The sequence below is a fragment of the Physcomitrium patens genome, chromosome 5 (genome assembly GCF_059467195.1).
Source record: "Physcomitrium patens ecotype Gransden chromosome 5, ASM5946719v1, whole genome shotgun sequence".
Taxonomy (NCBI): Eukaryota; Viridiplantae; Streptophyta; class Bryopsida; order Funariales; family Funariaceae; genus Physcomitrium; species Physcomitrium patens.
In genome coordinates this window covers 10,332,615-10,358,315 of record NC_143414.1, presented here as the reverse complement: position 1 = coordinate 10,358,315, position 25,701 = coordinate 10,332,615, and the positions used below count along the sequence as shown (strand labels likewise).

General features: G+C 40.4%; 2 protein-coding genes and 1 long non-coding RNA gene across 28 annotated transcripts; 1 reads left to right on the top strand and 2 right to left on the bottom strand.

The window, feature by feature from the left end:
- Positions 1-419: 419 nt before the first annotated feature.
- On the bottom strand, positions 420-5,898 carry LOC112282813 (clustered mitochondria protein-like). Of its 11 annotated transcripts, XR_016502955.1 has the most exons (10): positions 5,572-5,898; positions 5,243-5,391; positions 4,929-5,030; positions 4,443-4,578; positions 4,082-4,210; positions 3,504-3,847; positions 3,194-3,343; positions 2,811-2,863; positions 2,343-2,429; positions 2,134-2,168 (listed from the first exon to the last, which is right to left on the bottom strand). XR_016502955.1 is itself a non-coding variant. In XM_090250456.1 (8 exons), the coding sequence occupies exons 3-7, from the start codon at positions 2,708-2,710 to the stop codon at positions 1,508-1,510; spliced, it is 399 nt and encodes a 132-aa protein (XP_090106582.1). In that variant the 5' UTR covers positions 2,711-2,863; positions 3,194-3,343; positions 3,504-3,774; the 3' UTR covers positions 420-1,326; positions 1,485-1,507. The 11 variants fall into 11 exon arrangements, 7 of the variants coding, with proteins under 7 accessions (XP_090106582.1, XP_090106581.1, XP_090106576.1 ...); XR_016502953.1 differs by lacking the exons at positions 4,082-4,210; positions 4,443-4,578; positions 4,929-5,030; positions 5,243-5,391; positions 5,572-5,898 and adding exons at positions 420-730; positions 976-1,032; positions 1,192-1,836 and having other exon boundaries at positions 2,028-2,168; positions 2,654-2,863; positions 3,504-3,774; XM_090250456.1 differs by lacking the exons at positions 4,082-4,210; positions 4,443-4,578; positions 4,929-5,030; positions 5,243-5,391; positions 5,572-5,898 and adding exons at positions 420-1,326; positions 1,485-1,525; positions 1,741-1,836 and having other exon boundaries at positions 2,028-2,168; positions 2,654-2,863; positions 3,504-3,774.
- Positions 5,899-7,983: 2,085 nt separating this feature from the next.
- Positions 7,984-11,747, bottom strand: LOC141044448 (uncharacterized). 15 transcript variants are annotated; one of them, XM_090250461.1, is made up of 4 exons: positions 9,728-11,747; positions 9,487-9,534; positions 9,145-9,244; positions 7,984-8,456 (listed from the first exon to the last, which is right to left on the bottom strand). In XM_090250461.1, the coding sequence occupies exon 1, from the start codon at positions 10,504-10,506 to the stop codon at positions 10,048-10,050; it is 459 nt and encodes a 152-aa protein (XP_090106587.1). In that variant the 5' UTR covers positions 10,507-11,747; the 3' UTR covers positions 7,984-8,456; positions 9,145-9,244; positions 9,487-9,534; positions 9,728-10,047. The 15 variants fall into 15 exon arrangements, with proteins under 15 accessions (XP_090106587.1, XP_090106597.1, XP_090106596.1 ...); XM_090250471.1 differs by having other exon boundaries at positions 7,984-8,459; positions 9,227-9,244; XM_090250470.1 differs by having other exon boundaries at positions 9,227-9,244.
- A 7,632-nt stretch (positions 11,748-19,379) lies between these two features.
- Positions 19,380-24,257, top strand: LOC112282717 (uncharacterized). 2 transcript variants are annotated; one of them, XR_016502957.1, is made up of 4 exons: positions 19,380-19,680; positions 20,522-20,712; positions 20,852-21,006; positions 21,200-24,257. It is a non-coding gene; the product is annotated as an uncharacterized LOC112282717 (long non-coding RNA). The 2 variants fall into 2 exon arrangements; XR_016502956.1 differs by lacking the exon at positions 19,380-19,680 and having other exon boundaries at positions 19,723-20,712.
- Positions 24,258-25,701: the final 1,444 nt, after the last annotated feature.

Genomic DNA, 25,701 nt, shown 5'->3' with positions numbered 1-25,701 from the left:
TCGACCAGTGTAATCCTATCTGCCTGGAAGGAATTTGCAAAACAATGCTTCATCGATTCTAGGAGTCTAACTCTGCAGCCCGAGCGTGGGGGTGGGTACTCACCTTCTTCATCTCTTCACTTTAGAGGTCGAACAACGAACGAGTAGAGGTCAGGGAGGCAGTGGTGGGGACAGGCACAGACTACGAGATGTCACGCAGGGTGGTAACAACCAAGGAATTAGACTTGCACAATTCACACCATTGTGGATTCACTATGTGTTCGCATATAGGATGAGTGGAAATTATCGTGGCCTAGGAGCAATGTAGTAACTAGCTAATGTATGTAAACTAAAGTACTTGATCGGACCTGGTTGGAGGTATGTACCTTCTACTTACCTGCAATAGTGCAATGACTCTATTTGTGCCAAAAAATAAAAAATAAAAAATAAAAATAAATCTTACAAACTCACTACCAGAATATCTTACAAAATACAAGAAACTTCAATACACCATTAAACAAGTTCACCAAATTAATCCTTAGCATGACAGATCAGCCCAAATAAATCTAATACAGAAACAGCTGACATGTTTCTGATAAAACTGCAACACACGACAAGGCATTAAGGGCACCTATGCACAGTGTCTGGATGATCAATTCCAAGACATCGCTCGTTAATGATTAACTCCTTCTGTTGTTGCATTGTGGCCCCTGCCATGCCCCCAGCATGGTATAAAACCATTGCTAAATATCTGGAAGAGAAACTAGTGTTAGTATATATTACAGGAGCAGTTAACAACTTCTCTGTGCATTGGTCCACAAACCTGTTGATACCACATTCGTAATTTCAGTGGCATACCATTACTTCAGATGCGCACAGATCTCCATGAGACAGTATTTCAACATGTACAAAACCTTATCAGATTCTTAAGGACCGACAACATACTTAATCCACATAAAAAAACATCTCGTGCATTATGAGTACCCAAAATTTGACCTGTTATAAGATAGTGAATGCTTCAGAAAATGCTTCATAAGCTTCATTCAGCTTGCCCTACACCATATCAGCCGCGTACATATTAGTCGACTTTCTACCTTTCTAGGATATCCTTTTGCTAATTCGGAACGTTCAAAATAAATTGAATTGAGACAAAGGTTGAGGTTGGGAGTGGGATACACTCTAAGTTTTGCATAGAAAAGATCAAAAAGATACCCGCTCCAGACGCACTAACAGTTTTTGACTAAAACTTGAAGTCAGATTTAAGGAAGTCAAATTGAAATATTCAGAGACTATTGGAACTCGTTTGTGCCAAGAGCAGCTTCCATCTTTCTAAAAGGTCGCGAGCGTCTGCACAGACATGTGACAAATGCTTCACCACTGACTGTAGATCCAAGTCTTCAGAAGTGGATATATTGCAAACTCTTGATCTTACATCGCTTGGTAAATCAAACTGCAACTACAAGTGGCTTGAAAAATATTAAGATAAAAGTAGTTGAGAAGCCTACTTCAACAATCCAACATGCCACTGTTAACCAAACACCAGAACCTGAATAAAGATAAGACGAAAGCGTGTCACTCAAAACCTCCTCGAAGTGCAAAACAAGTCCAATTAGTTACACATACAAAGATTTCAATCAAACATCAAACCCCTATTCTCAGCTAATTAGACAGTGCAAAACTTAAAATCTTCTCCATATGAACCGGCATCCAAAAACACAAACATAAGGTTGGAATTTGAAGTATCAAGTATTCAAACTTAACACTCTCCTCGATATGAGACCAGACAAGATCTGGTGTTATACACAAGTACGATGGTTTAATCTCGGATAAAGCTGACTGTGTCGATGAGGTCTTGCCCTGATTTCAACCAAACAAATAGTTAAAACAACCCTCCGTTACAAGGTAACTAAGAAATTACAACAACACAGACAAAAAATATATATGTAAACAGAAAATCTAGAATGTCTACATTATTTGATGCTATGTACGCACAGTATACTCAATCCTGACATGCAAAATGAAACTGCATCTAAGAAATAGGGACTTACAGAAGTAGACTTTGATTGAGATTTTTCGGTTGAGCCAGTGCTCTCTTCCACAACTGAATTTGCAGATCCCGATCCAACTAAACAATTGAAGAAGTGGGCAATCGCTCCACCATCCTGATCAAGGATTTCTCGTAATACCCCCTGCAGTAGGAGATAGACTATCAATCAGGGTGTGGCTACTACCGAAAACAAGTGAACTATTTTCGTGCACTGCGACTGCGATAGATCCAGATAAAAACAGGTAAAAAATTCTGAACACGGAGAATAGTTCAGAGAATTTTGACTGAATCTGAAACATGTTCTTTTTTAATATACCTTGAGGACATGTTTAGTAGCCCGAACAACCATCTCCACAACAGTTAGACCCCAAATGTGAGGCAAGTGCTCTACCATTTTTGCTACCTGAAAATCACCCAACCACCTAGTCAGTCTACTGCCATACACTCCTTGTACCATTGGCCTTCAAATACCACAGGTCCACAGTCTCAATTCCTAGCTGCAAGTGAATCAATTATTTATTTTATTATTTATTTTATGATTGTAATGTACTAGATGCAGAAGTAGAGAAAAATCGCTAAGAAAAGAATACATGTCAAAACACTGTAAATTCTAATAAAGCTTCTTACTTGACCAAGGTAACGGATATTGATGCTCATGGCATCGGTTAAAGTAGGACCATCCATAGGACACACTTCTAGGCTACTCAAGTCCGCAGCCAGCCTTGGCAACACTGAATCTTTAAGGTAATTTCAGGTCTAAGTACACAAAGTCGAGATCCAGGACCTGTGTAGTTGATGTCTCTTGGTGTCATCCTCATTAGATCAAGAAGGTAATGCCTGCAATACCAATTCATAGCAAGGAACCCTAAATGATTTAGCTTAAAGAAGTTGTATCAAGCACAAATTATTTCATGACTAGTTTATTTCTTCAGTCCTGAAAATAGAGTATACAAGCACCACATACTTGTCATCACTACCAACAATACCCTTGCATTCCATAGGAGCACACAGAGTCACAGACTTCCTAACTCCGTCCAGCACTGTATACTCCTTAATATTTAGTAGCTTCCTTGCTTCCAGCGCCTGAAATAAATATTTTAATGTACGCGTCGCGCCAGTTCTCAAAGGTTATATACTTAAAAACACAACACAAGCAACCAAGCATACCGATTTCAGTAAAAACTGAGCTTCAGGGATTGCTTTAAGTGCTGACATTAGCATGAAATTTTCGTTCCATGCGATCTTTTTTCCGTTGTCAACAGATCCATACAGTAACGACTCCGTCTTGTCACCTTGCTAGACGCCAGGAATGATAATCTGCAACTCACCAACACACTATTCTTAAACCATGCATTGATGTATAGTCCTTGACTATTGTGAAACATTGTTGCACTAAGTTTTTGCTCCCTAAAGCATATGGTTCAAAGTCTTCTAAACAAATTGCCATATAAAAAGTTTGGCAGGATTAGACACCAACCTGCGCAACTAATCTATGACCTCTATATTCAATGATAGCCATAGCAAGAGTATATAGGCCAGTCACATTTGCGTTGTTGTAAGCTTTTGTCCCCTTTACATCATTGTTTGCAAATACATACGTCACTTGCTCGCTTTCAAGAGATACAGCACCAACACTTGCATCTGTGTTTAAGGATGTATCACCCTCATTATTTTCAATGTGATCTGACGGGGGATCTCCATTTGAGATCATTCCTTTCTCTGCTGCGGTACCTTCTGTATGAACATTATGCTCTCTCATTTGCTGCATAAGAAAAAAGTCTGTCAACGGCAAAGCTGAAGAAGATATTGTTGTGCACATACCTGCAAGTAAAAATGCCTCCTCATAACCAAAATGTTGACATGCATGTGCTAAAAGTCACTTAAAATAGATCAATATTCTGAAAAAATCCATTTTCAGTTTAAATACATTCAAATGACAATAAGTACAATATACATTGTAACATAAGTTTCTACTGAAAAAAACCTCCAAGTAAGTCCATTGGTATAAGAGGCTTATAAACAGAATCTATATTGATAAGTTTTAATCATACTTACATGTGAAAGCGATCAGGGTCTGTTGGATTGATGGGTGGAATACACCGATTTATTACAGCTTTGGCTCCTTTGGTCGCAGCTTCCAAAAAGTCACAGTTAACCTTAAAAAGAGCCCTATCCCTCGTAATTCTGAAATAACAATAGCACTCGGTTTAATTATCTCAAATAGCAGTTTCAAAGGGGAGGTATGGCTTATCTTCTCAACAGAAATACTAGGGCTAATCCTAATAAGTCTAGAATAACCTACAGATTAAAACATCACACATATGAAGTAAAACAACAGATATGAAAGGTCACACTAGTGAGGTTATACATATATATATATATATATATATATATATAAATTGATATCCACACCCACCTGTCTTGTAAATTGTCTCGTGAAAATTCCTTGCAGGACTGAAGCTCTTCATTCCAATCTCTCTGCATTCCTACTACCTCAGTGCCATACGGCACCATTAAGGCATCCTCAGCACGAACAATGTCTCTTTTGTGGGCTGCAGTTTCTCGAGTCAACATCGTCGGATCAGCAACAGTATAACTCCAATGTAATACAGAAATACAACCATAACCTAAAGTATGAAGAGTTTGAAGGCGACGCTTGAGCAAAGTAACTCTGAAGTAAGGGCATTAACTCATGATTGACTATGAAATGTATACTTGAGAAAACTCTAAGAGGTTAGAGAATCCAAAACCAAGTATTTTATACAACATGCAAATGAAGTTAAATAAAACCAAAAATATCAAAAGACAAATTTCACACAATAACAAGCCACAAATCCTTAAGGCTAGCTTAGGCCAAACTTTACAATGACATCAAAGATCCAAATGGTTACAGATGACTCACGAGGTGTAGGATGGGGTCTAAGCCAAGCATTAGGTGGTAACAGCATTGGAACATTCTCAAAGGGATGTCCAGATGACTTTTTATCCAATATCGAACCAAATCCTGCTCGTAACTGTATTTGTCAGATAAAATCTCCATTTCAAGAAGACATAAAATTAACATCAAAGAAGAACGACTATGTTCTTCAAGAACCAAAATACCAGTGCACTGAAAAAACAACTCTTCTTGTAACCCAGCACTTACTTACACTAAAGGAATTTACAATTATCATAAAAGAAGTATGATGAAAGCACTACGATTCACTTGAAACGAACTTTTTACTCAATAACCGTAGCAGCCCAACGATCGTAGCCGATTCAACAGTTGGAGTGGCAGGTGCTGCATTCAGTGTATTCCCCTTGCTTGAGTCGACATAAAATCCTTGTGTGTGTGTGTGCAGTCACGCAGTGACTTTTGCCTTCAGCTGTTGTCACATCAAGGTAAATGAGATCGCTAAGCAGTCTGTCCACCCAGAGTACCGCAGAAATTAAACGCAAAGTTCCACTTGGTAAGCAACATAATCTTACGACTTGCAACATACAAATTGAACAATAAAATTCCAAGCTAAATGCAGTAGGCAAAAGCCAATACAAATTTAAAGTACCTCCGATATCCTGGAACAGGATTGAACGAGGAGAAGGCAATTGTTTCCACACACGGCTTCTCAGGTATTTCAGGAAGACTAACAAGTGCATTTAATTGACCGCAAGAATCTTCCATAAATCCAAGACCTCCTTCCAACTCTACTAGCTCCATCTTTACAGGACCTGTTTCTCAGATGCAACCCCATCAGAAACGTTTTGAAATAACATTCTGGACGTGAACAAATTTGTTTAACATTCTGGCTGTTCAAATACTTTAGAAGGCGTGAACAACCATGCACGAGGCAATCAATCATGAGCTGCCACTAGTGAGCAATCCTAACCCAACTGCAAGAACTTCGATAAATCAAAAGTAGGCAACGTAGCAGACTCACCATCTCCTTCGCCATCTCCATTGGTATTCGCATCACGAGTTCCAATTCCTTCAGATTATCTCTGATCCACTTACAACTCCAGTTTTCTCGGAGACAGTTGCTGAAGTTCTCAACTCGAGTGACTCAGCCAACACCCCATTAACATCTGCTTTTGTCTCTACCGTAAGTTGCTCTGCTGCAGCAGGTACAGCAGTCGCTTTCTTTAGAATCGAATCAGGAAGTCATGTCGCGCTTGTCAAAGGCTGAACTTCTTCAGCTGCCACTACTGATCCAGCAGTGCCTGATTCGGGTTTCCCCTTCCCTTTGCTCTTGCCTTTATTGGACTTGTCAAGTTCTCCGAGTGCATTCTGCTGATGCAACCAAACTAGAACCACTATGCTCTCCCTAATTGAACGAGAGTCAGCCCTGAAAATCGTTTAACCCATATTCTCATCTACAATCTATTAACTAGTATCGTATCACATTGATTTACTTTCGAAAAACACTGTAAGTCCAAAACGTTAGCTTCAATGGGAATTGACATTTTCGAAATGAGCTAATTTAGAGATGGAAAATTAACGAAAAAACTGATAAACCATTTAGCCACGGCAAATCTAAGTTGTAAAGGATTTCAATAATTTTAAAATGCCGTACACTCACATTGACCAATACTCGATACACAAGTTCGATTAAGTATTTCAATGAACAACTGCTACTGAGCTGATTTGCAAGACGGAATTGAGACTAAGAGTACAACTCCATATCCAAATTGTATTGAGTAGCCGTGCCAACCAAATTATTAAATAGAACAAACCTCCTATTAGATACAGCACTTGAACATGAAGCTCTCAAAGATACAGAAAACAGACTACTAGGCCAGAATTTTACACCGCGGTAATAAGGCCCATTATTCTGCTGAAAATTTCTTTTAAGTTATATCAGTAGCGTGTGGAGCCATTGCTTTGCACGAAGAGCGATTCATGATGGAGAAGTCACGGAAGTGTCTAAAAATCCAAGCGCTGCGATGGCTGAAGTTTGATGTATCTTTCAAACTCCAATCAAGAATTCACATTCGCAACACACGCTTAATAGGAGGAACACGAAAGACTTGAGATGTCAACTTGCAGAATCCTTCTAAATACGACATTATTCTACAAGGTTCAATTTAATTGTAAAAACTGCCACAGAGACAAAACAATGCACAAGACAATAATCTCTAAGGATAATAAATGAAACATAGAAATTGTAAACTATTTAATATACTTTATGTTTTCGTAAGCAAGTTTAAGTCTATTTTCATCAATATGTGTTCTGCTTAAAGATTGATTTGCAAACATTGCAATGAACTATCCACAAAAAAAATTCTCAAACATAACATATTAATCAACTTTTGGATAAAAAAAATTTTGAATATAAATCAGCAACAAAATAATTAGACGGATGTTTGGATATTGACAAACCTCACAACACTAACATACATTCACTATATATATATATATATATATATATATCATCATGGCTACTTTTTCTAAACATATACTTTTAATGAAGCCCACGTACAAGTTATTGAACTTATCAACTTGATATCATTCAAAAGTAATTGTAATATTCATCAATAAGAAGCTTAAATAAAGTATAAATAAATAAATATGACAAGTTATCATTGAAAACCTTAACTGGAATTTGGAGTAGGTTGTTAAATAAATTATAAAAAACAAAATTTGAATTAATATTTAATCACTTATTAGGTTACTCTAATCAAAATTTGTTTTATATTCGTATTAGATATACAAATTCGTCCAATTTTTTATGCTACTGAAAGCATATCATAAGTCACATTTCCTCTCTTTGCATTTTCGGCATTATTTTGCTTTTTTCCATACAATAATAGATGTCATTGTCTAATGTGTATTACTTGAGTTAATCCATTTTGAGGCTAATCTTTGTGTACATTTAAATAAGTAAATAAATAAATTCAACTTCAAAAATAAATATTCAAATGTTGAGCATCTTCTTATACACATGATATTTGCAAGCAAAAATTGTATTCTTATACGAATGTAACCAAACTTAAGAGAAATTGAATCATAATTTCTTTCTCTATTTTGTATTACTTCAAGTTGGACATAAATAGCCAAATAATTAACTTTCTTGAAAATAATAATTGAATTTTAATTTTAAGAATATTTTATCCACCAAACTAATTTATTTGCTATTGTTGTAAAAAATTATCTACCTCTACTTTTGAGTCAGCCTTTAGGGATTATACTGTTACAATTTGAAATAAATAAATATTTACAGGAATCCATGATTATTTCTTGTCTTTTAGATTTAAAAAGAAATTGAATGCAACCATTCAACTTCAGAGCATTTACCTGTGTTTTACTTTTGGTTATTTGGCACTAAAAACACCAGTTAGTAGTGTCCTTGATATGAAAGTATTATTGTATTATGACACTACTAAGAACTTTGATCAAATTTCAATTGTTTCTCCGACGCTGAGTAATCCAGCTGCCGTTTGAATCCAGATGCACCTGCTAAGGCAATCAAAGAGCCAAAATATTAAACTGCATAACTTATGATTCATTAAGACATGATTTGTAGTCATATTGTATCGAACTTCCAGCTAATAACCCTCGATGATAATCCATGCCCAATTACCACCAAAATGACTCCAAAATATTCAGAAATAACATGGTGATAAATATCAGCATCCAGAGTATTGACAAAGCCACTGGACACAAGCTTTAGACCGCGAACATAGTGACAATTCCTAGTGACAAATAATATGGTCTATAGAAGACAACGCTCAATCAGATCCCTTAAGCAACATAGCCTCCAAAAGCCAATTCATTATTCATAAGTCCTGAATCTAACTTAGTGTACCACCACAAAGTAGAGAAAATTTGTGTCGTCCTGAAATACTCAACGAGATTCCCCATGAAATGATTTCAGATAAGATATCCGTTTATCAGGGATAGAACCCATTGATTTGGCTATCGTAAAAGATAACCAGGAAAAATTGAGTGAGAATTTTATGTAACCCTAATTTTGGAGCTCAAAGACTCAGCAGTGACATAGAGAGGGACGCAGTACTGTACAAATTACAGTCAAGACATACATACTAACGAAGTACGTAGATGGGAAACACAAAATATATCACAGGCTAGGTATCATTTCGACACACAAATTCTCATACATTTTGGGCTAAATTGAACTTACAATCTTGTCTTTGCAATAAATGGTTTGCAACTTATTTACTGTATCTTCCGTTCGAGCTAAGCGCGCAACGTCGAAAACTTACAATTCATATTTGTAGTCTCTGCACACAAGTACGCAAATTGCTCATTCTGCAAAATTCTGTACGACGGACTGATGTTTTCAATTACGATTACTTTTTTAAAACACAGAAACTCAATGATTCAAACACAGACTTGAGGCAAAGCTCCAACAATCCTAAAAATGCCAGCAAGCTAGATAAGCAATCCACTGAAGAACCCTAATTCTCAAGTAGCCTATGAATAAATGCGAAAGATACGCATTATTTTAAAAATCAGTCCTCACCCGCAATCCGTTATCATTTTGCAGCTCCAACAAACGAAAGATGAAACACTGCGACAGTAAAACCCACAAAGTAGAAGCAGAACGTAAAACGGCAGTAACGTGAGAAGAAAAACACTCACTACAAGTGTTTCAAATCGAGGTTGTACATGAGCACGACGTCGATACACACATTGCAGGTAAGGGATGATTATACTGCAGAAGTGGGACAACTTGTGAGGAATGAAGGCTGAGTCGACCCTACCTACGACGATTATTCTCTCCTTCCCTTCCTCCCGCAGCTACGTACCGAAAATCAACGATCTTCACAACCACTCCTTGATAATCCTCACCCTTACTTGTTGCACAACCCAACGCGCAACAACAGGGCTAGATTAAACCACCCAATGGATCCCTTATTAAATTCCATGATGTGCTCATGATGGCAATTGATGCAGAAAACGAAAAGCTCCAGAACCTGGCGAGGACGTGGGGATGTGGCGGGGGAGCTTGACAACTGCCACGAAACAGAGACGCCACGGACGAAGCTCGCACCCCTGGCCAAAGGAATCCGGGCCGCTCATCTCAGGACGTGCCTCCGGGTCGAAGCAACCGAGGAGGGTAGCGCTTCAATGGAGAAGAATGGCATGGCGAGGAAGGTTCAGACTCCAATGACGCCACGAGGAAACAAACACATACAAAAAGCCAGAAAAAGATCTGCGCGAGTGAGTCAGCCAGGATGGGATGTGGTGCAGGCTGCCATACCCGGGACCTGTCACGCCCTGGCCCTCCACTCTCATCCCTCTGTCGCACGCTTCGCCGTTTCTCATCACCGCAGTCAAGGTCGTTCGGAGCATCTTCCTTGCACGGCTTCCCATGCCGTCTTTTTGGGCTCCCACTGACGCCGTGGGCGCGCGTCACTTCCCTGGGTGCATCACCTCTCTTCGAATCTGCTGCATCCGGACGAAACGCTGCACCAAAACTGGCATCGCGAAATTTAGTCACGAAAGGTGGGGGAGACTGGGAAACTCCGATTCTCCCCATTTCTAATTCCAGCTGGCTGCGTCTAGGGCAAAGTCAGGCACGCTGTGGCAGAGTAACGGATAGGATCAAACCCAAATGATAAAAGGGTACAAATTCCACCGTGTGGATCCTGTAGCGCAGCAAACCCCAGCAGGCACGTGGTGGATGGTTTCGCTACAGCGCCTGATGCCTTTTGCTATTTGTTGTCGGTGGCGCCACCCTTACAAATCCACCTCGAGCATCTAGTACCCACCCTCGCATTATCAAACACCTACTGAAAGCTCTCATTCACGCCCACTACTACAACTGCAACACCTCCACTGCCCAAGCACCAGTGACCCACAGCTGCTGACAAGCTTGTAAGGTTGCAGCACATTCACCACTGCGATGTCGATCAGGTTTGCTAGCTCAGTGAGTGTGTGTTTTAGTGATGGGTGGTGGAGCTGTTCCATTGTGTTGCAAAACTGCAAGAATGCGTAAATTAGTTAGTTTGTATGCTGGTTTGTTGCAATGTGGGTGGTGTGGGTACTGTGAGCTAGAGTTGAGAATTTTACTGACATAGGGTGAAACCAAGTGGGAGTGACTGTAGTTTTGGGGTGTGTGGAAAAGTGCATGCAGTGTGGGATGAATAGCAAGGTGTGTGGAACTGGGGGATGAGGACAAAGAAGGAAAGCACTAGAATGGGCGATGTGCTTGCTTGCTTGCTGCTGCATGGCATGGGAAAGGAAGAGCCCTCCATGCATTTTGCCACATAACCCCCCTCCCCTGCTGCTGAGCCCTGAGTCAAGGCTGTAAAAAGTCAAAGAGGAGTGTGAAGATTTAAATAGTAAATAAATAATAAATAATATACATAGAAAGGGAAAGGGGGGGGGGAACAATGATAACTGAAACTTTTTTTTGGTATTTTGTGTTGCATAATTCAATGTGGCACTTGGAATTTTTAGTGCACCACCCCTTGTGGTAGGTTGACTTAGGATGAAGATTTAAATCCAACAATGGAAAAAAAAAAAAAAAACAAACAAACAAACAAACAAACAAAAAACAAATCCAAATGCAAAGAAACCAAAAATCGAAAATAAAAATTAAAAAAGTTATTAGGAGCATGAGAAAAGCTATTAGGAGGAACACAGGATAAATGAGGTTGACTATGCTCGTCTTTTTTTCTTTCTGTTTTTTTTTCTTTTTGTTTTGTCGTAGTGGTTTACAGTTTTTAAATAGGAGGTAAGAGTTTTTGTGCATTTGAAAACAATACATGCAGTTATTCATTGATTGACTTTTTTGGGTTTTGCCAAAAAGATTGTTGTGGTTTGTTGGTATGAGCCTTTTTTGTGAAAGAATAATATGCACGGAGTGCAATTTAGTTTTTTTAAAAAGCACAAAAGTACTTGAACTTTTTATTTTGTTACAAACATGACATGGTAGAAATTAGATTATGTATATTGTAAAGTTCATTTATTCAATTGCCTAAAGTTTTACATTATCATGTAAAACATTCAATTGTACTTCCCCTCTAGAAACGAAAAAATAAAATAAAATAAATTGATGTATATGATGCTTAAAAAACAACAAGATTCAAAACAAGTGGGCATTTAAAGGAATTTACCAATGGCATTTGTTACCTTATATAAAAAAATGTAGTTGAAGTTAAACTGTATGGGATGCAAGCAAGCTTCACATACAATACCATATTTTTGTAATGTATTTTTTTATTTATTTATTACATTGACATGGTGTGATCTATATTTAACTATTATGTGTTCTCAGCACATACTCACCACTAGTAAATTATACATATGTGATAAACATTGTGTATTGTAGGATTTTACACACAAAGTTGGCTGTGCACAATATTTTTAATGTTTACATGCTCATGTCTTCATTTCAATATACATTTTCCATATAGAATAGCTGAAATTTTAAATTTAATTTTTTTTTATTTTTTTATTTTTTTAGAATTCTACATACTGTTAAAAAAAAATGTTGAATTATTGCACACACCAAAATTCATCAATAATGTGGTGCAATAATTCAACATATGTTGTTATAATTCTACTGCAAGACATTTGATATATTTCATCTTCAAATTACTATATTTCAGACATGTTTAATGGTGTTGTGAGCAAATACAAAACAACAAAACAACAAAAAATTGAGAGGTTTGGAAGATATAAAATACATACTGTGTGATAAATTTTTGAACCGAGAAGTACCTGGCTAATTTCGAAAACAATCATTGACATTATCGAAGTTCCTTATTAATTATTTATTATTCCTTTTTTAAATTTCTTACTTATTTTTACTAAAACACCTAAACTTAAGAGGAAATTAAATGAAAAATATTAAGAGAAATCAATGTAATATAAAATCCTATAAATAAATGTATAATATGATGTTAAAAGTTCTTTAAAATGAATCTTGTTGTATGTTTGTGACATCCATATTCTTCTTGGATTTTTTGTTTGTTGTGTGGAATGTTTATCCTGGCTTGTGTAGATGGTTAGATACTCTTGAGCAATCTTGTGCTTCATTTTTTTAATTTAATCTTCATCTCTTCCCAAGTTTAAACTTTGGTAGTATTGTTTATAAAACTTTAATGTTGAATATTTGAAAACAATATATATATATATATATATATATTTGTAACATCTTAGTAAAATCAACTGCAATCATATGCACAGTTAGTAATAATTATTTACAAACAGGAAATGCAATTTGAATATCTTAAATCATTTATACTTTCTAATTTCTGTTTTCGTGATGTTGCAATAGGTTCACATCACATTGATTTTTGTAGGATTTTTGTCACAACATAAACTACTATTTATAGATAAATTGCTTATGGTGGAATGTAGGAATTCAAATTAGTCAGTGTTAATGAACATGAGACAAGTTTTTCATGCAAAAAAATCAGAAAGTAATGACAATCAGGTACTTTAAATGGTTTTTGAAACTTTTCAAAGCCTCAAAAGGTTTGATCCATTGATTTTTTTTTTTGTAAATGATATATTTCTTTAAATAAGATTCTTTGGCTATATATATTGAACTGTACATAGATGCATGGTAAAAAAAGAAAACGTCATGTATTGTCTAAGTTTAAAACTATACAATTCTATTTTATTTTTGTTCTCAATTGTATAAAATTACAAGTGCATATTTGTAGTCTTCTGCAGGTACTTAAAGTTTTTGAAAATAAAATCATTTCAATATTTTTAAATTCTGATGAACAAAATGAAATTTTTACTATCATCATACCATCTTATCCTCATATCATCATACCATCTTCCCATCATATCATCGTAGCTTTATTTTTTAAGTATTCAAAATACACTTAGAAAAATCCTCTTTAACAACATTGAGTTTGGAGACTAGGAATCACTTATGGAAACATTTTCTATTTTGCCTGGCAAAACAACAAAGCTCATCTTGATATGGGCACACAAAACATCACAATGTGTAGGATCCATAATCATTTTTTTATGACTTGAAGCTTGGATACAAAGAAGAAAGGCTATCACTTGCATCTCTTCATTGGCATTGGCAATGGAAGCTCCTGCCTGCCATACTCTCAGCTACAAAATGGGCAGCCACAAAACCTCATCATAGTCAGCTCAATGCATAATTTCCAACTCAGTTTAGTTTGTATGTTTTGATTTGTGTTCTTTTTGTTGTTGTTGTTGTTGCTGTGTCCATGTTTTTTTTTTTAAGTGTAGATAAATGAATAAACAAAACCAAAATATACATAGTCCAGATAATGAAACATTAAATGTTTTACAGCAGAATTTAATTGAGCCAAGAAAACAAAGAGTAAAGGACAAACAAATAAACAAAGAGAAGAAAGTATGGAGGCTAGATAACACAAAGATATTGAGGTTGTTTTGGAACATAAATGAGTTTCTTTTGACCAAGAGGGGCAATGAGTTACAAGCTTCAACAAATTTATAATAGAGTTTTGAATACCTCCAAACACAGTGAGAGTTAATTTGAAATGAGAATAAAACTAAGCTTGTAAATTTAATAGAAAATGCAAGTACCCTAAACCCTAATCCTGGCAATGGAACATGAACTGCAGGAAAAAGAAAGAAAGAAAGCAAAAAACAAACAAAATAAAAGAATAAAAACTAGTGTGATTAAACTGGGATGTTTATGTTACCCCACCCCTACCTTGCTTTCCAAACAATAACTATATAGATATTTATGTTTACCACACATGTATCTAAATACCATTGACAAAAAACTTTGATATGTGGACAAACAGCTACCAATAATGGAATAAGAATGAGCTCCAACCTACTGCATCTTGGCTTCTGACTCATTCAACAAAAAAATAAAAATAAAGAATAAAAAATGGTTTATGATCCAACAGTTGCATTAGAAATAAATTCATATTAAACTAATAAACGTCCCACAGAAAATCTTAACATTCAACTCACATTTTGATAGAGAACGTAAAAAGCAACTAAAAGAAACCGAAAAAAACGAAACACAACTGCTGCAACTCATTTAGGGCAAAAGGATGTGCATAATGAACAAGTTTTGGATCCTCCAGACAAAGACTCCAACTTTCACAAGATCATTGAAAAAACTTATAACATAATCCAATATGAAATGTACAGGGGTAGAGCTTCAAAGTGAATGCAGCCTTGGAAAACATCTTATTCAACCCGAGCCTCCAATTCGTAAATTGTAAACGAAGAAATACAGATTACACACCAAAACCCTGGGGTATAAACTGTTCCTTCAATGATACCTCTTGGAAAAAACTCAGCAACAGTTTTGCTGTTCTCCGGAACAAAATATTCCTTTCGAGCCACACCAGTCACGATAGAAAGCATTAGAAAATCCATAAATCTGAAACCTAACCAGTTGACACCACACAGAACTAGAATATACCCCAAACATAAATCAATTTAGGAAAAGCCACCAGAGCAGGAACTTGTGTGGACGAAGCCTAAAAATGGCTGAAGCAATAACCAATATCGAAGTAAGATAGAAAACCCGTAAGATTACCAACTGCATTAATCTAAAGACGATCCAGAAAACTAAAGCTCCCAGTTTGCTAAAAGTTGAGATGTGAGGAACGATCAAGTCTTCACTCATTCAAGCGGATGAACAACCCCTAAACAAACACTCGGAGACTCGGAAATCGCGGGCCGGGCGCTCAACAAAGACCACGCTCTCATTGCATGCGCACGGGTTCAAATGCCGAAACGGGAACCCCCCGGACGCCGCCCTCCGTGCAACGGTCGCCTTGGCGCAAGCTCCCCAGCTGCCGGCCATTCCTTCCCTTCTATGTTGTGGCGCCTGGGTCAATCGGCGACCAGTGTGCGTGCATCGGTTGATGCAAAGTTGGAGCGTCACGGCCATGCGAGTGAGTGCGGGAAGGAGGACGATAATGCCGCGGAGCAAGAAGAGTCTGAAGCCAGCCCCGCGTTGAACGTCATCCTCGCGGGACCCGAGTCAAGGCTGCTGCTGCGTCGCATTGATTGTTGGGTGAGAGGGAGTGCGGTGCATTTCCCCGAGCGTTTAAAGGTTAGGTCTGATCGTCTAGGGGAGGAAGAAAGAAGAGGGGGAGGGAGAGGGGGTAGGAGAGCGAAAGTTCTGAGGTTGGATAGTAGACTTGGGCGGGTGCGGGCGCGGGGCAGTGAGTAAGGGAGGGAGATGAGCGTGAGGTGCCGGAGCGGAGGGAGGGAGGGAGTTTGAGTGGCGGTGGTGGCGGTGGTGAGGGTCGCGAGCTGGAGGATAGAATGTTGGCAGTGTTGCAGAGGCAGCAGGAACGACAGTTCATCGGAGGGGGAGTGGAGTCGGCGTTTATGAGTGGTGGTGCGGGGGGGTTGTCATCGCTGGAGAGCGGGGTGTCGTCGCATGAGTCGATGGTGGACTACGTGCCGATGTCTCAGCACATGCAGACGCAGCATGCAATGCGGCGGCTGAACTCGTTCTCGCCGTCGGTGTCGAAGGAGGGCGAGGGCGCGATGAATGGCGTGTCTCCGCAGGTGTTCCAGCGGAGCCAGAGCTTCGGGGGCGGGGGAGGAGGCGCGACCGTGCATTCGCACGCGTTCAACAACCTGTTTTCGAGCCCGCCGAGCTCGCCCGTGTCGAAGGGCGAGTGTCTGGGGCTGTCGTTGCTGGAGGAGGAGTCGCTGATGGAGGTGGGGGGCGGGAAAGCGAGTTTCTTCGAGGAGGTGGGGAAGGGAGGCGGACGGGCGGAGCTGCGGGGGCTGAGCTTGGCTCCGGGGTCGCCACTGGGCGGGGGCGGCTCGTCGATGGGGTCGCCGACATTTTCCGATGCGCTGTTCAACAAGTTTCTACCGTCGAACAACGAGGACGAGGAGGCGTGGCCGGCGGTGGACATGTACGGGTGCGATCAGTTCCGGATGTTCGAATTCAAGGTGCGGCGATGCATGAGGGGGAGGAGCCACGACTGGACGGAGTGTCCGTTCGCACATCCCGGGGAGAAGGCTCGGCGTCGCGACCCGCGGCGGTTCCACTACTCGGGCACGGCGTGTCCGGACTTCCGGAAGGGGAGCTGCCGACGGGGGGATATGTGCGAGTTCGCGCACGGGGTGTTCGAGTGCTGGCTGCATCCGGCTCGGTACAGGACGCAGCCTTGCAAGGATGGGCGGAACTGCCGTCGTCGGGTGTGCTTCTTCGCGCACACGCCGGAGCAGCTGCGGTTGCTGCCGGCGGCCGCACAGGCAGCGACGACGGCCGCTCGGAACGGAGGGTCGTACGACGGGTCGCCCCGAGCGAGTGTGGCGGCGAGCTACGACGGAGCGTTCGCGTACGAGGGGGTGTCTTACGACGGGGCATCGGTGGGGCTCGTCGGATCGGCTTTGAGCCACTTCTCGGGGTACTCGAGCTCGGGACACTCGGGGGCGGGGTGCGTGGCGTCGCAGAATTCATCACCTCGGTCGACGCTGGTCGGGCACGCCCAGTATCCGGCGCCGCTGTCTCCTCCGCTGTCGCCTTCGGGGTCGCCTCCGCTGTCACCCGGTTCGCCAGAAGAATGGGCGGGGAGCGGGGGCGCGTTTGCGAGCCTGTCGATGTCTGGGATGTCGGGAGCGCAGTCGGCGATGTCTCTGCAGGCGAGCCTGCAGCAAGCCGCGCAGGTGCGGTCGCTGGGCGGGCACGCGCAGCCGTGCACGGTTCCGGCACATCGGCGGCATTTGGATCGGTTGAACTCGATGCCGACGCTGTCGATACCGAGCGCGGGGGAGCATCGGGGCGTGCACTCGGGCGGGCATTTGGGGGTGCATCCGGGGTCGGCCCCGTCGTCGCCGTCGGGGGTGGCGCAGAAGTCGATGATGGAGTTGATCGCGACGCTGCAGCAGTTGGAGGTGCGGGGGGCGCCCCCGGGATCGGCAGCGCAGTGGTTGCAGCAGCAGTACACGACGGGGCCGTCGCCGCTGCGGCGTTGCTCGCAGAGCGTGCCCGGGACGCCGACGAAGGTGTCGGCGCGGTGGGAGCAGAAGGAGCGGTGGGAGGTGGACGAGAACGACGAGGGGGAGCCGACAGTGCAGCGGGTGGAGAGCGGGCGGGATCTGCGGGCGAAGATATACGGGCGGCTGGGGAGGAGTTCTTTGAAGGATGCGGGGCCGGCGATGGGAGATTCGCCAGATCTGGACTGGGTGAACGATCTGGTGAAGGAGGAGCCGGAGCAGTCGGCGGCGTGGTGAGGGGAGAGGCGGGAGGATGCGATGCGATGCTCCGCGCTTGGGTTATGGTGGTGTTGCGTGCGGAGTGGTTTCTGCGGTGCGAAGGCGGAGGCGTGGAGGGTGTGGAATGTGGGGCGCAGGGTTGGTGGATAGGAGGGCGGGGTAGGGAGGGGGATTAGAGTGGGAGGTGGTATTTGATGAATATTGGGTTGGGAGGGGACGGGTGCGAGTATGTGAATAGGCGGAGCGGGGAAGTGACATGGGTATGGCGTGGAGGGACTGATGTTGCGCCTGTGTAAGAGCGGGGAGGGGTTGTGATTGCAGCCGTGACAGCGGAGGAGGGTGGAGGACGTTGCTGGTCGCCCCTTTTGTCGGGGAGGAATTGGCACAGGAGTTGATTTGGGGGTTGGGGGGGGGGGGTATATTGTTGATTACGGTAGGGGGATGAGAATGGGCCGGAAGGTGGTGGCAATGGACCATCGGAGGGCGATGGAGAGCGAGGGGTGATGATATTATACATATTTGGGACTATTGGTGTGCGCACCTGAGAGGAGCAGGCGGTGCGGAGGTAGGAGATTGACGTAATGAGAAATTATTATTCTGCTCGGTTTTGGCCGCCCCAAAAGGAGCTGGGAGAAGACACGAGACGGGGCGATACCCATTTTTTTGGATTTTTCACTCAAATTGTGATTGTAGGTAGGCAGGCTTTTGTTGATTTACCAAAAGCAGGATTGTAGTGGTAGAGACGGAGGAGCATGCATGTGGATACTTTTGTGTACATGCCAAGGGAGTTGAGATTGTGACGTTATGGAGCGTGGAGGTCTGGGAGGAAAGTAGACCTTAGTGACAGGAGAGTCTAGTCATACGACGGATCGACCTATCTCAATTCGGAAGGACAATGCGCCGATCTATTTGCCTAGGATTAAAAGTGTACATTCATTCATGATGTCATGATGGCGATGGCTTTTGTAATATATGTTTCTCTGCCCTGCACATTGATTTTTGCGGTACGGTGTGTATGTGTGACGGCGTGTATGGCGGGAGGGAGAGAGTGGCTCTGTGGGTGGTTGTGTGATGGGTAGGGTTGGGCGCGTCGTGGCCGTGGAGCAGTCTTTGCAGTTTGGGTGCCCGCCGGGTGTGAAGGGTGGGAGGGATTGCTTTTTTATTTAGTGTATGTTTGTGGAGTCGCGATGGCGTGTGGTTGGAATTGGGTTGGGGCGGGACGTGTTGTCTGAAGGACGCTGATCTTGCGGGTATCTGGGTTGGAGCGTGATCGTGTGAGGTGGAAGGTGGTGCGGCGAGGGTTTGGGATGTTGGTGTTGTGAAGCTGGGTGGATGTGTTGGCGAGAGGGTATGGGGTGGAGGAATGGAGTAGGGGTTTGTTGACGTGGATGTGACTGTGGTCGTTGCAGTGTACGCTGTGGTTGTGTCGAGTTTGTGAAAGGGGAGGAGGCAGAGTGTATCTTCTTGGAGATTCAGGGACAACGCTGCTTTCTTGCTTTCGATTGAGTAGCGGTACCGTGGATTTATACTGTTGCTGGTTAGTTTTTCTTTTAATATGCATTTAACCTTGTCTCGTGGGTTTTTTTTTTTTTTTTTTTTTTTTTTTTCCCTTTCTTTCTCGCTTTTTTTTGCATCTGTTAAGGGATTTTCGTTTATTTATTTATTTTGTTTTGGTTTTAGGGTTGAAAGTATGGTCAGCTTATCTCTGTAGCTCAACTTTGATTCGTTCTGTTTTATTATATTTGGGTGATGTGGATGTTGTTGTGATTGTATGTTGACCGGTTCAATTCCTCGGATTATATTTTCCATGAGTTGACGGTGATTTTGGTTTTCGTTTGTCGTACATCCCTTTATTTGTAGATTTGGTTCTAAGTTTTCTAGCTAGTTTCGTGAAGTGGAGCCTGTAGGTATTTTGTGTAATTTCCGGCGTCGTTGTGTAATTTCCGGCGTCGTTGCGTTCTGATTCCGGCACTGTCTCTTTTTTTTCGTTTTCAACGATTGTACGATGTGGTTGGTTGTGTATCTCCAGTTTTTTTTTGAGGTTTATTTATTTATTTGTTTTTCCAACTATCTTTTGTTATTGTTGTGTATTCCGCTTTGCTGAAGCAATTGTGGAGAATGTTCTTCGAAATGTTTTATTTGGCGTCTGGAATGCTTCCCCAGAGTTTGTCAGGCGGATGTAGCTCTCAAGTTTGGCATTGTATATTGACTTGTCGCTGTAAGTGTAGCCCTGAATTCTCTAGAGTACGTATTTTTATACCATCAGGTCACTGTGGTGTGGTTTGGCTGAATTGAGGATCCAAAACTGATCTTGATTTGTTATGACGCGTTTGTCTGTTTCGATCCACAGTCACTCACTGTAAACTGGGATATGGCAGTTCGAATGGAATGGTTATCTCATTCACCGAGAATGGGCCGTCTACTGTGGTTGCTGGACTGGGAGTCAACATCGACCACGTCTGGCATCGCACTCGTGCTCATTAGATTGAGGATTGGAGCAAAGTTATGAGACCGAAGATTGCGCGCAATCTGACAGTCATCAGTATTTATGACGATCTAGACTTCAATGGTAAGATTCTGCAGTCAATGATTCCCCTCTGCTTAAAAGATAACTGCGTGCTTTGTCACTTGACTATCAGAATTGCAGTGTATGGTGTGGTTTTCATTGTGCTTGAAAGATTATGCACTAATTGGCATCAACCTCCCAGGAGCTACATCTCAACAGCTTACTTTGCAATATGCGGATGATACGTCATTCTTTGTCCGTGCAAAAGAACAAGTGAAAACATTGATTGATATCCTCGACACCTTTGCCTTGGCCTCCGGACTAGTGATTAATTGGGCAAAATCCAGTGATTATTGGGTGAGTAAACACGATCCTCGACTTGCATGGACGAATGCATACGATTGGGTCTGGGTGTGGGATGGGCACATAGCTAAACTACTAGGCATCTTATTTGGGCTCTCCATTAGTACACCTGATATTGACAATTTATTAAAAGGAAAGATCTAGCAGAAACTCACATTTTTGGTCTCAACAAAATTGTCTTAAGCAGGACACAAACTCGTTGTAAATCAAATTCTACTATCAACACGCTAGTACTTCGTGGGGGTATGAACATGCTCACGGAAGGTTATTAAACAAATCAAGGCTCTCCTCAGGAACTATCTTTGGACTGGAAGAGAACATCGTACAAGTGCATGAGTGGCGTGGTTGACATGAATCCTCAAAAAGCAAGAGAAAGTAAGCATCACTGACTCGGAAGATGCAATGGACTGTCTCCTAAACAAATAGATCTTGAAAGCTCTCGAACTGAAGAAGTGTAACCTGACTGCCCTCCTTTGGTACAAGCTTGCCACATTTCAACCGAACAAAGGCGGGAGATGGAGCAATGATCTAAACTTGGCGATGCTTACAAGACACATACACTCAAGCGGATCTATTATATGGGCCCAGATTGGCAAAACATGGAAGAAACTAGCAAAAGTAATCCAGTAGCGTAAGCCACATACACGCGCTGAAATCACCAACATCAGACTCTGGTTTAGTTCGAAATTTGTGACATCAATACACCCTACAATCACAATGGTTCAAAGGGCCACATGGTATAAACGTGAGTGCAGACAAATTAGAGATTGCAGAGCAGAAGATCAGACCCAATACCTTGCCTCAGAAGCACGGATTTGGTTTCACTCGAGTGAGGATGAGCAGCCCTAGTGGAACATCATAATAACAACCATCCAATAGGAGTTTGGGCTGCTTTTGAACAATATCCCACCCACCACCAAAGTAGGCGGCTAGCTTGGCCTATATAAATGAGACTCCTTGCTGCATCCAATTCTAGTCACCCAAGCTATCCCAAGTTTCTGCCCACCTTTAGGAATGGAACAATCCGTTGCCTATTCCAAATTCACCACCAATACCTTTCGAGTTGGACCTGTGGATCAGATCCTACATCCCACATCCAACCTATCCTCCTGGATCCAATACACTCCACACGCATATAACACAAGGGCCAGTGATACCCCCAACCAAGGACATGCTGATCTGCAAGATAGAGAAAATTCGGGTTGTATCGGTGTAATACAGTTCCAAGAAAACGGTGATCCGTTTCTTCTACGGCTCCTTCTCCAAACTCGAGTTCAATCTTGATAGACATAGATAGGAAGGCAACACACCAATCTTCCAGTTCACCCCATGAACCGCAAGAACATGGGTATCAAACTTGACCAACCCCATATCTCTCTGTACAACCAAATATAAAGGCCCTCCCTACATTGAAACTTAATTCATGCCAAAAAAGAAAAAGAAAAAAAGAAAAAAAGAAAAAAGATTATGCAGTAATGTTTGAAACAGAGGCCAACAAGTTCTTTTAAATACATTACCACCCATGAGTTGGATTTATCTACTCTTGGATTTGAGTGTAGTATGCAATTTGGAGAAAAGTAGTGTTAGATTTATTTCAAAACAATGATATGTCTTTCTTTTTATGTTTTTTGAAATAAAAGGGATTTCACTTTTTTAATTAAAAAAATTAGGTAAATAATATAGTCTTAAATAGGTCATCATTATGACTAAATTAGGCCTATCTTAGGAGATAGAGTGTAATTTCACCTCAATTAGAATTTTGCATCTTTTAGTCTTATCATATTGTGTCTTATAACTTTTTAAAGAATTAAAAACTATTTTATAACTTCTTGTTTATTGTAATTAATTTTTTCTTCCAAAAACTTATATTGCAGTTAATTAGCTTATGCTAGAATAAAAAGATTGTAATATCTTTTTTCTAAGATTTTTCTTTAATAATCACATATTTTCTTTGTTTTGATGTAGTATAATACTTATAATATATATAGGAGAATGATAAAACAATCCAAATTTTTATTAAAGCAATTCACCTTCTTTGTTCTCAATCCTGCTTCTTCTATTTCCAATTTTCAATCTAAACACCATTCCTAGCTTTCATCACGGTGTCGTATTGTGACACGACTATATGGTGAAAATATGACAAAAAAAATGATATTTTAATTAATATTCTATTATCATGGTTCAACAAGCATTCAATATATTTTACAAGGCTTTTATAAAAGCCTCTAATCCTATTTTCTTCACTTAATAGCTAGTAGATAAAAACTAGTTAGTAATTTTACCTTCTAGGCTGTAGTAACTTTTTTATTGCCTTAGAAAGGCCATAAAATGGTAAAGAAAGGATAAAAAGGATAATTTATTAGCATGGTTGATACTAGGGTTAAGTTGAGGGTAGGATCGGGCTATAAAACCACTAGGATAGATTAGATTGATATCCGGGGGTCGGCCGGATATGAGACAGGGTCGAAATCCGACCTCCAACCACTAAAACGGCAGCCTAGGGCAAAATACGGGGGTTTTTTCAGATCGGGTTTTTGGATCGAAGAGCTAGCTTCAAGCTCTTTTCAAGGTCACTAGTTCGGTTTCATTAGGATTTGTGAGAGGAGAGCAATCGCTGCTCAAAGTCAGTGTTTATTTTGGTGTTTCGGATTTTATATAAAACATTGATGGTTTGCATTCTCAATCGGTTTGTGCAAGTCGTGTAGCATCTATGGGTCAAAATTTGGTATTGTCTGGATAGTTGGGTGTGCTAAGTGTATACAAAAATTTGTGTTAATCTAACGATGCAATCAAGAGATATCTGGGTTTTAGTACAAAAGGGTTGTCGGAAGTTGGCAGTCTAGGGTTGGATAGGGTTTCTGTGATATTTGAAGATCTATTGGTTGGATCGACGTAATTTTTGGCTTGGTAATAGAAGATTTGGAGATCAAGCGGCTATTCAATTTTGAGCTGGAGTTAACGGTTGACAAAGGAGAAATCACTTCTAGAGTTTCTACATCAAATTTCAAGGTTCCGCCGAGTGTCATTAGTGCGGTTTTTGGGCGTTTTCTTGCAATCTGTAAGTTGGATTGGGCTGAAATTTTCTGAGCATATAGAAGGCTTATACTGGTATTTGGGTGCAAAATTTCACACTAAGTGGACGGTTGGATCAAAAGTTACAGCTTGTCAAAGCTCACTTGCTAGAGTTAGGGCTTGTTAAGAAAAACAAAAACAACTTAATTATAAAAGAAATAAAGCAATTGGAATATTGTATGGTTAAAATGACTATGAGGAGTGTTTTTAAATACTTGGAAATTGATATTTCAATTATATTCTTCATACATGGATAAAATCTATTAGGGTTTCTTTGTTATTTGCAAAAACAACTATACCTTCCACAACCAGATATCCAATGTATTGCCGAACAAGACAACACGTAATACAACAGCGGTGATGTGAGGATCTGCAAGCATGATGTGGCATTTGTTGGACAATCGGAGGCTATGATGACAATTGACAACTCCCTCTATAAATAGTAGTAAAGACATTACTTGGCCATAACTATCGATTTTTATTTTTGTTGCCTCTTTTGATTTCAAATAAAAAAAATCGAACTAAGTATTTTCAAAGTTATATTTCTATCATAATTTGACAATTTTTGTAGCTACTAAATATGTAGATGGCTAAATTCTTGTTCTATTATGCATTTATAATAGTTGGTCTAAAAAGTCTAGAGTTAATTAAGTCTTTGAATAATGTACATTGTCACAATGTCTAAAACATAGAAGACCTCACCATATTGAAACTCCATACCAATGATAGTTTACAAAAGTTCTAATAATTCGAGTTCAATCAATATGGACAAGGGCAACAATATTGAAGAGGCTCTCTCAAGACAATCAAATAGCCAACCAGATTCTATATACTTTGAGCATTTAAATTAACATAAATACTTTTCTTTCACTAGGGATCATCACTAGAACAAACGGAGAGAATTAGACATGATGGAAAGGAAAAAAAATGTCAAATAAAAGAAGTCACCTTCCAAAGTAACTTCAAACTTAAGGATATAAATAAATTTGACTTGTTTGTAAGAATTATTCACTCCAAAAGCTATAGAAAGAGATGTGATGGGAATTTTAGTTCTTAAACATACCTAATTATATATCTTGTAATAATTCACTTTTACTCAAAGTATGAGTGTATGTAAGTGAGTATGAATGAGAGAATGAATGAATGAAAGAGTGAATAAGTGACATTGCAAAGTAATAGTCCTCACTTTACGTCTATGCAAACAAACTCTTATCATATTGCATAAGTGATATTATATTAAACTAAAATAGTTATTTACAAAGGAAATAATACTAAAGACTCTTGAAACAAGACCAAATACAAAAAAGACATTGACAAGAGTGAAGAAGGATTTATTCTTGCCTGTATATACACTACCTAATTAAGAGCTATAGGATGATATTCTATAAGACCTTTCATACATGTCTAACTTGCATAGCCTTGACCATTATATATGGTCATATATAGTTCTTCATTCTGCTTTGAGAAAGTCTTTGTCTTAATCTTCAATGCTTCAAGAGCATTAATAATAGAATCTAACTTGATCTCTTTAGAGTCTGCCATATTGACTTTTCCACCTTCTGCCATAGGAAATGAAAGAAACACATGCCTTCAAAAGAAAAAAAAACCTTATCTATG

Excerpts from the sequence above, each read along its gene's own strand:
- LOC112282813 (XM_090250450.1), bottom strand. The coding sequence starts at position 2,710 with ATGGATGGTCCTACTTTAACCGATGCCATGAGCATCAATATCCGTTAC. Across the intron at positions 2,169-2,342 it reads CTACTAAACATGTCCTCAAG|GGGGTATTACGAGAAATCCT; the intron begins GTATATTAAAAA and ends CTCCTACTGCAG. Across the intron at positions 1,837-2,027 it reads CTCAATCAAAGTCTACTTCT|GGCAAGACCTCATCGACACA; the intron begins GTAAGTCCCTAT and ends GGTTGAAATCAG.
- LOC141044448 (XM_090250457.1), bottom strand. The coding sequence starts at position 10,506 with ATGGGGAGAATCGGAGTTTCCCAGTCTCCCCCACCTTTCGTGACTAAA.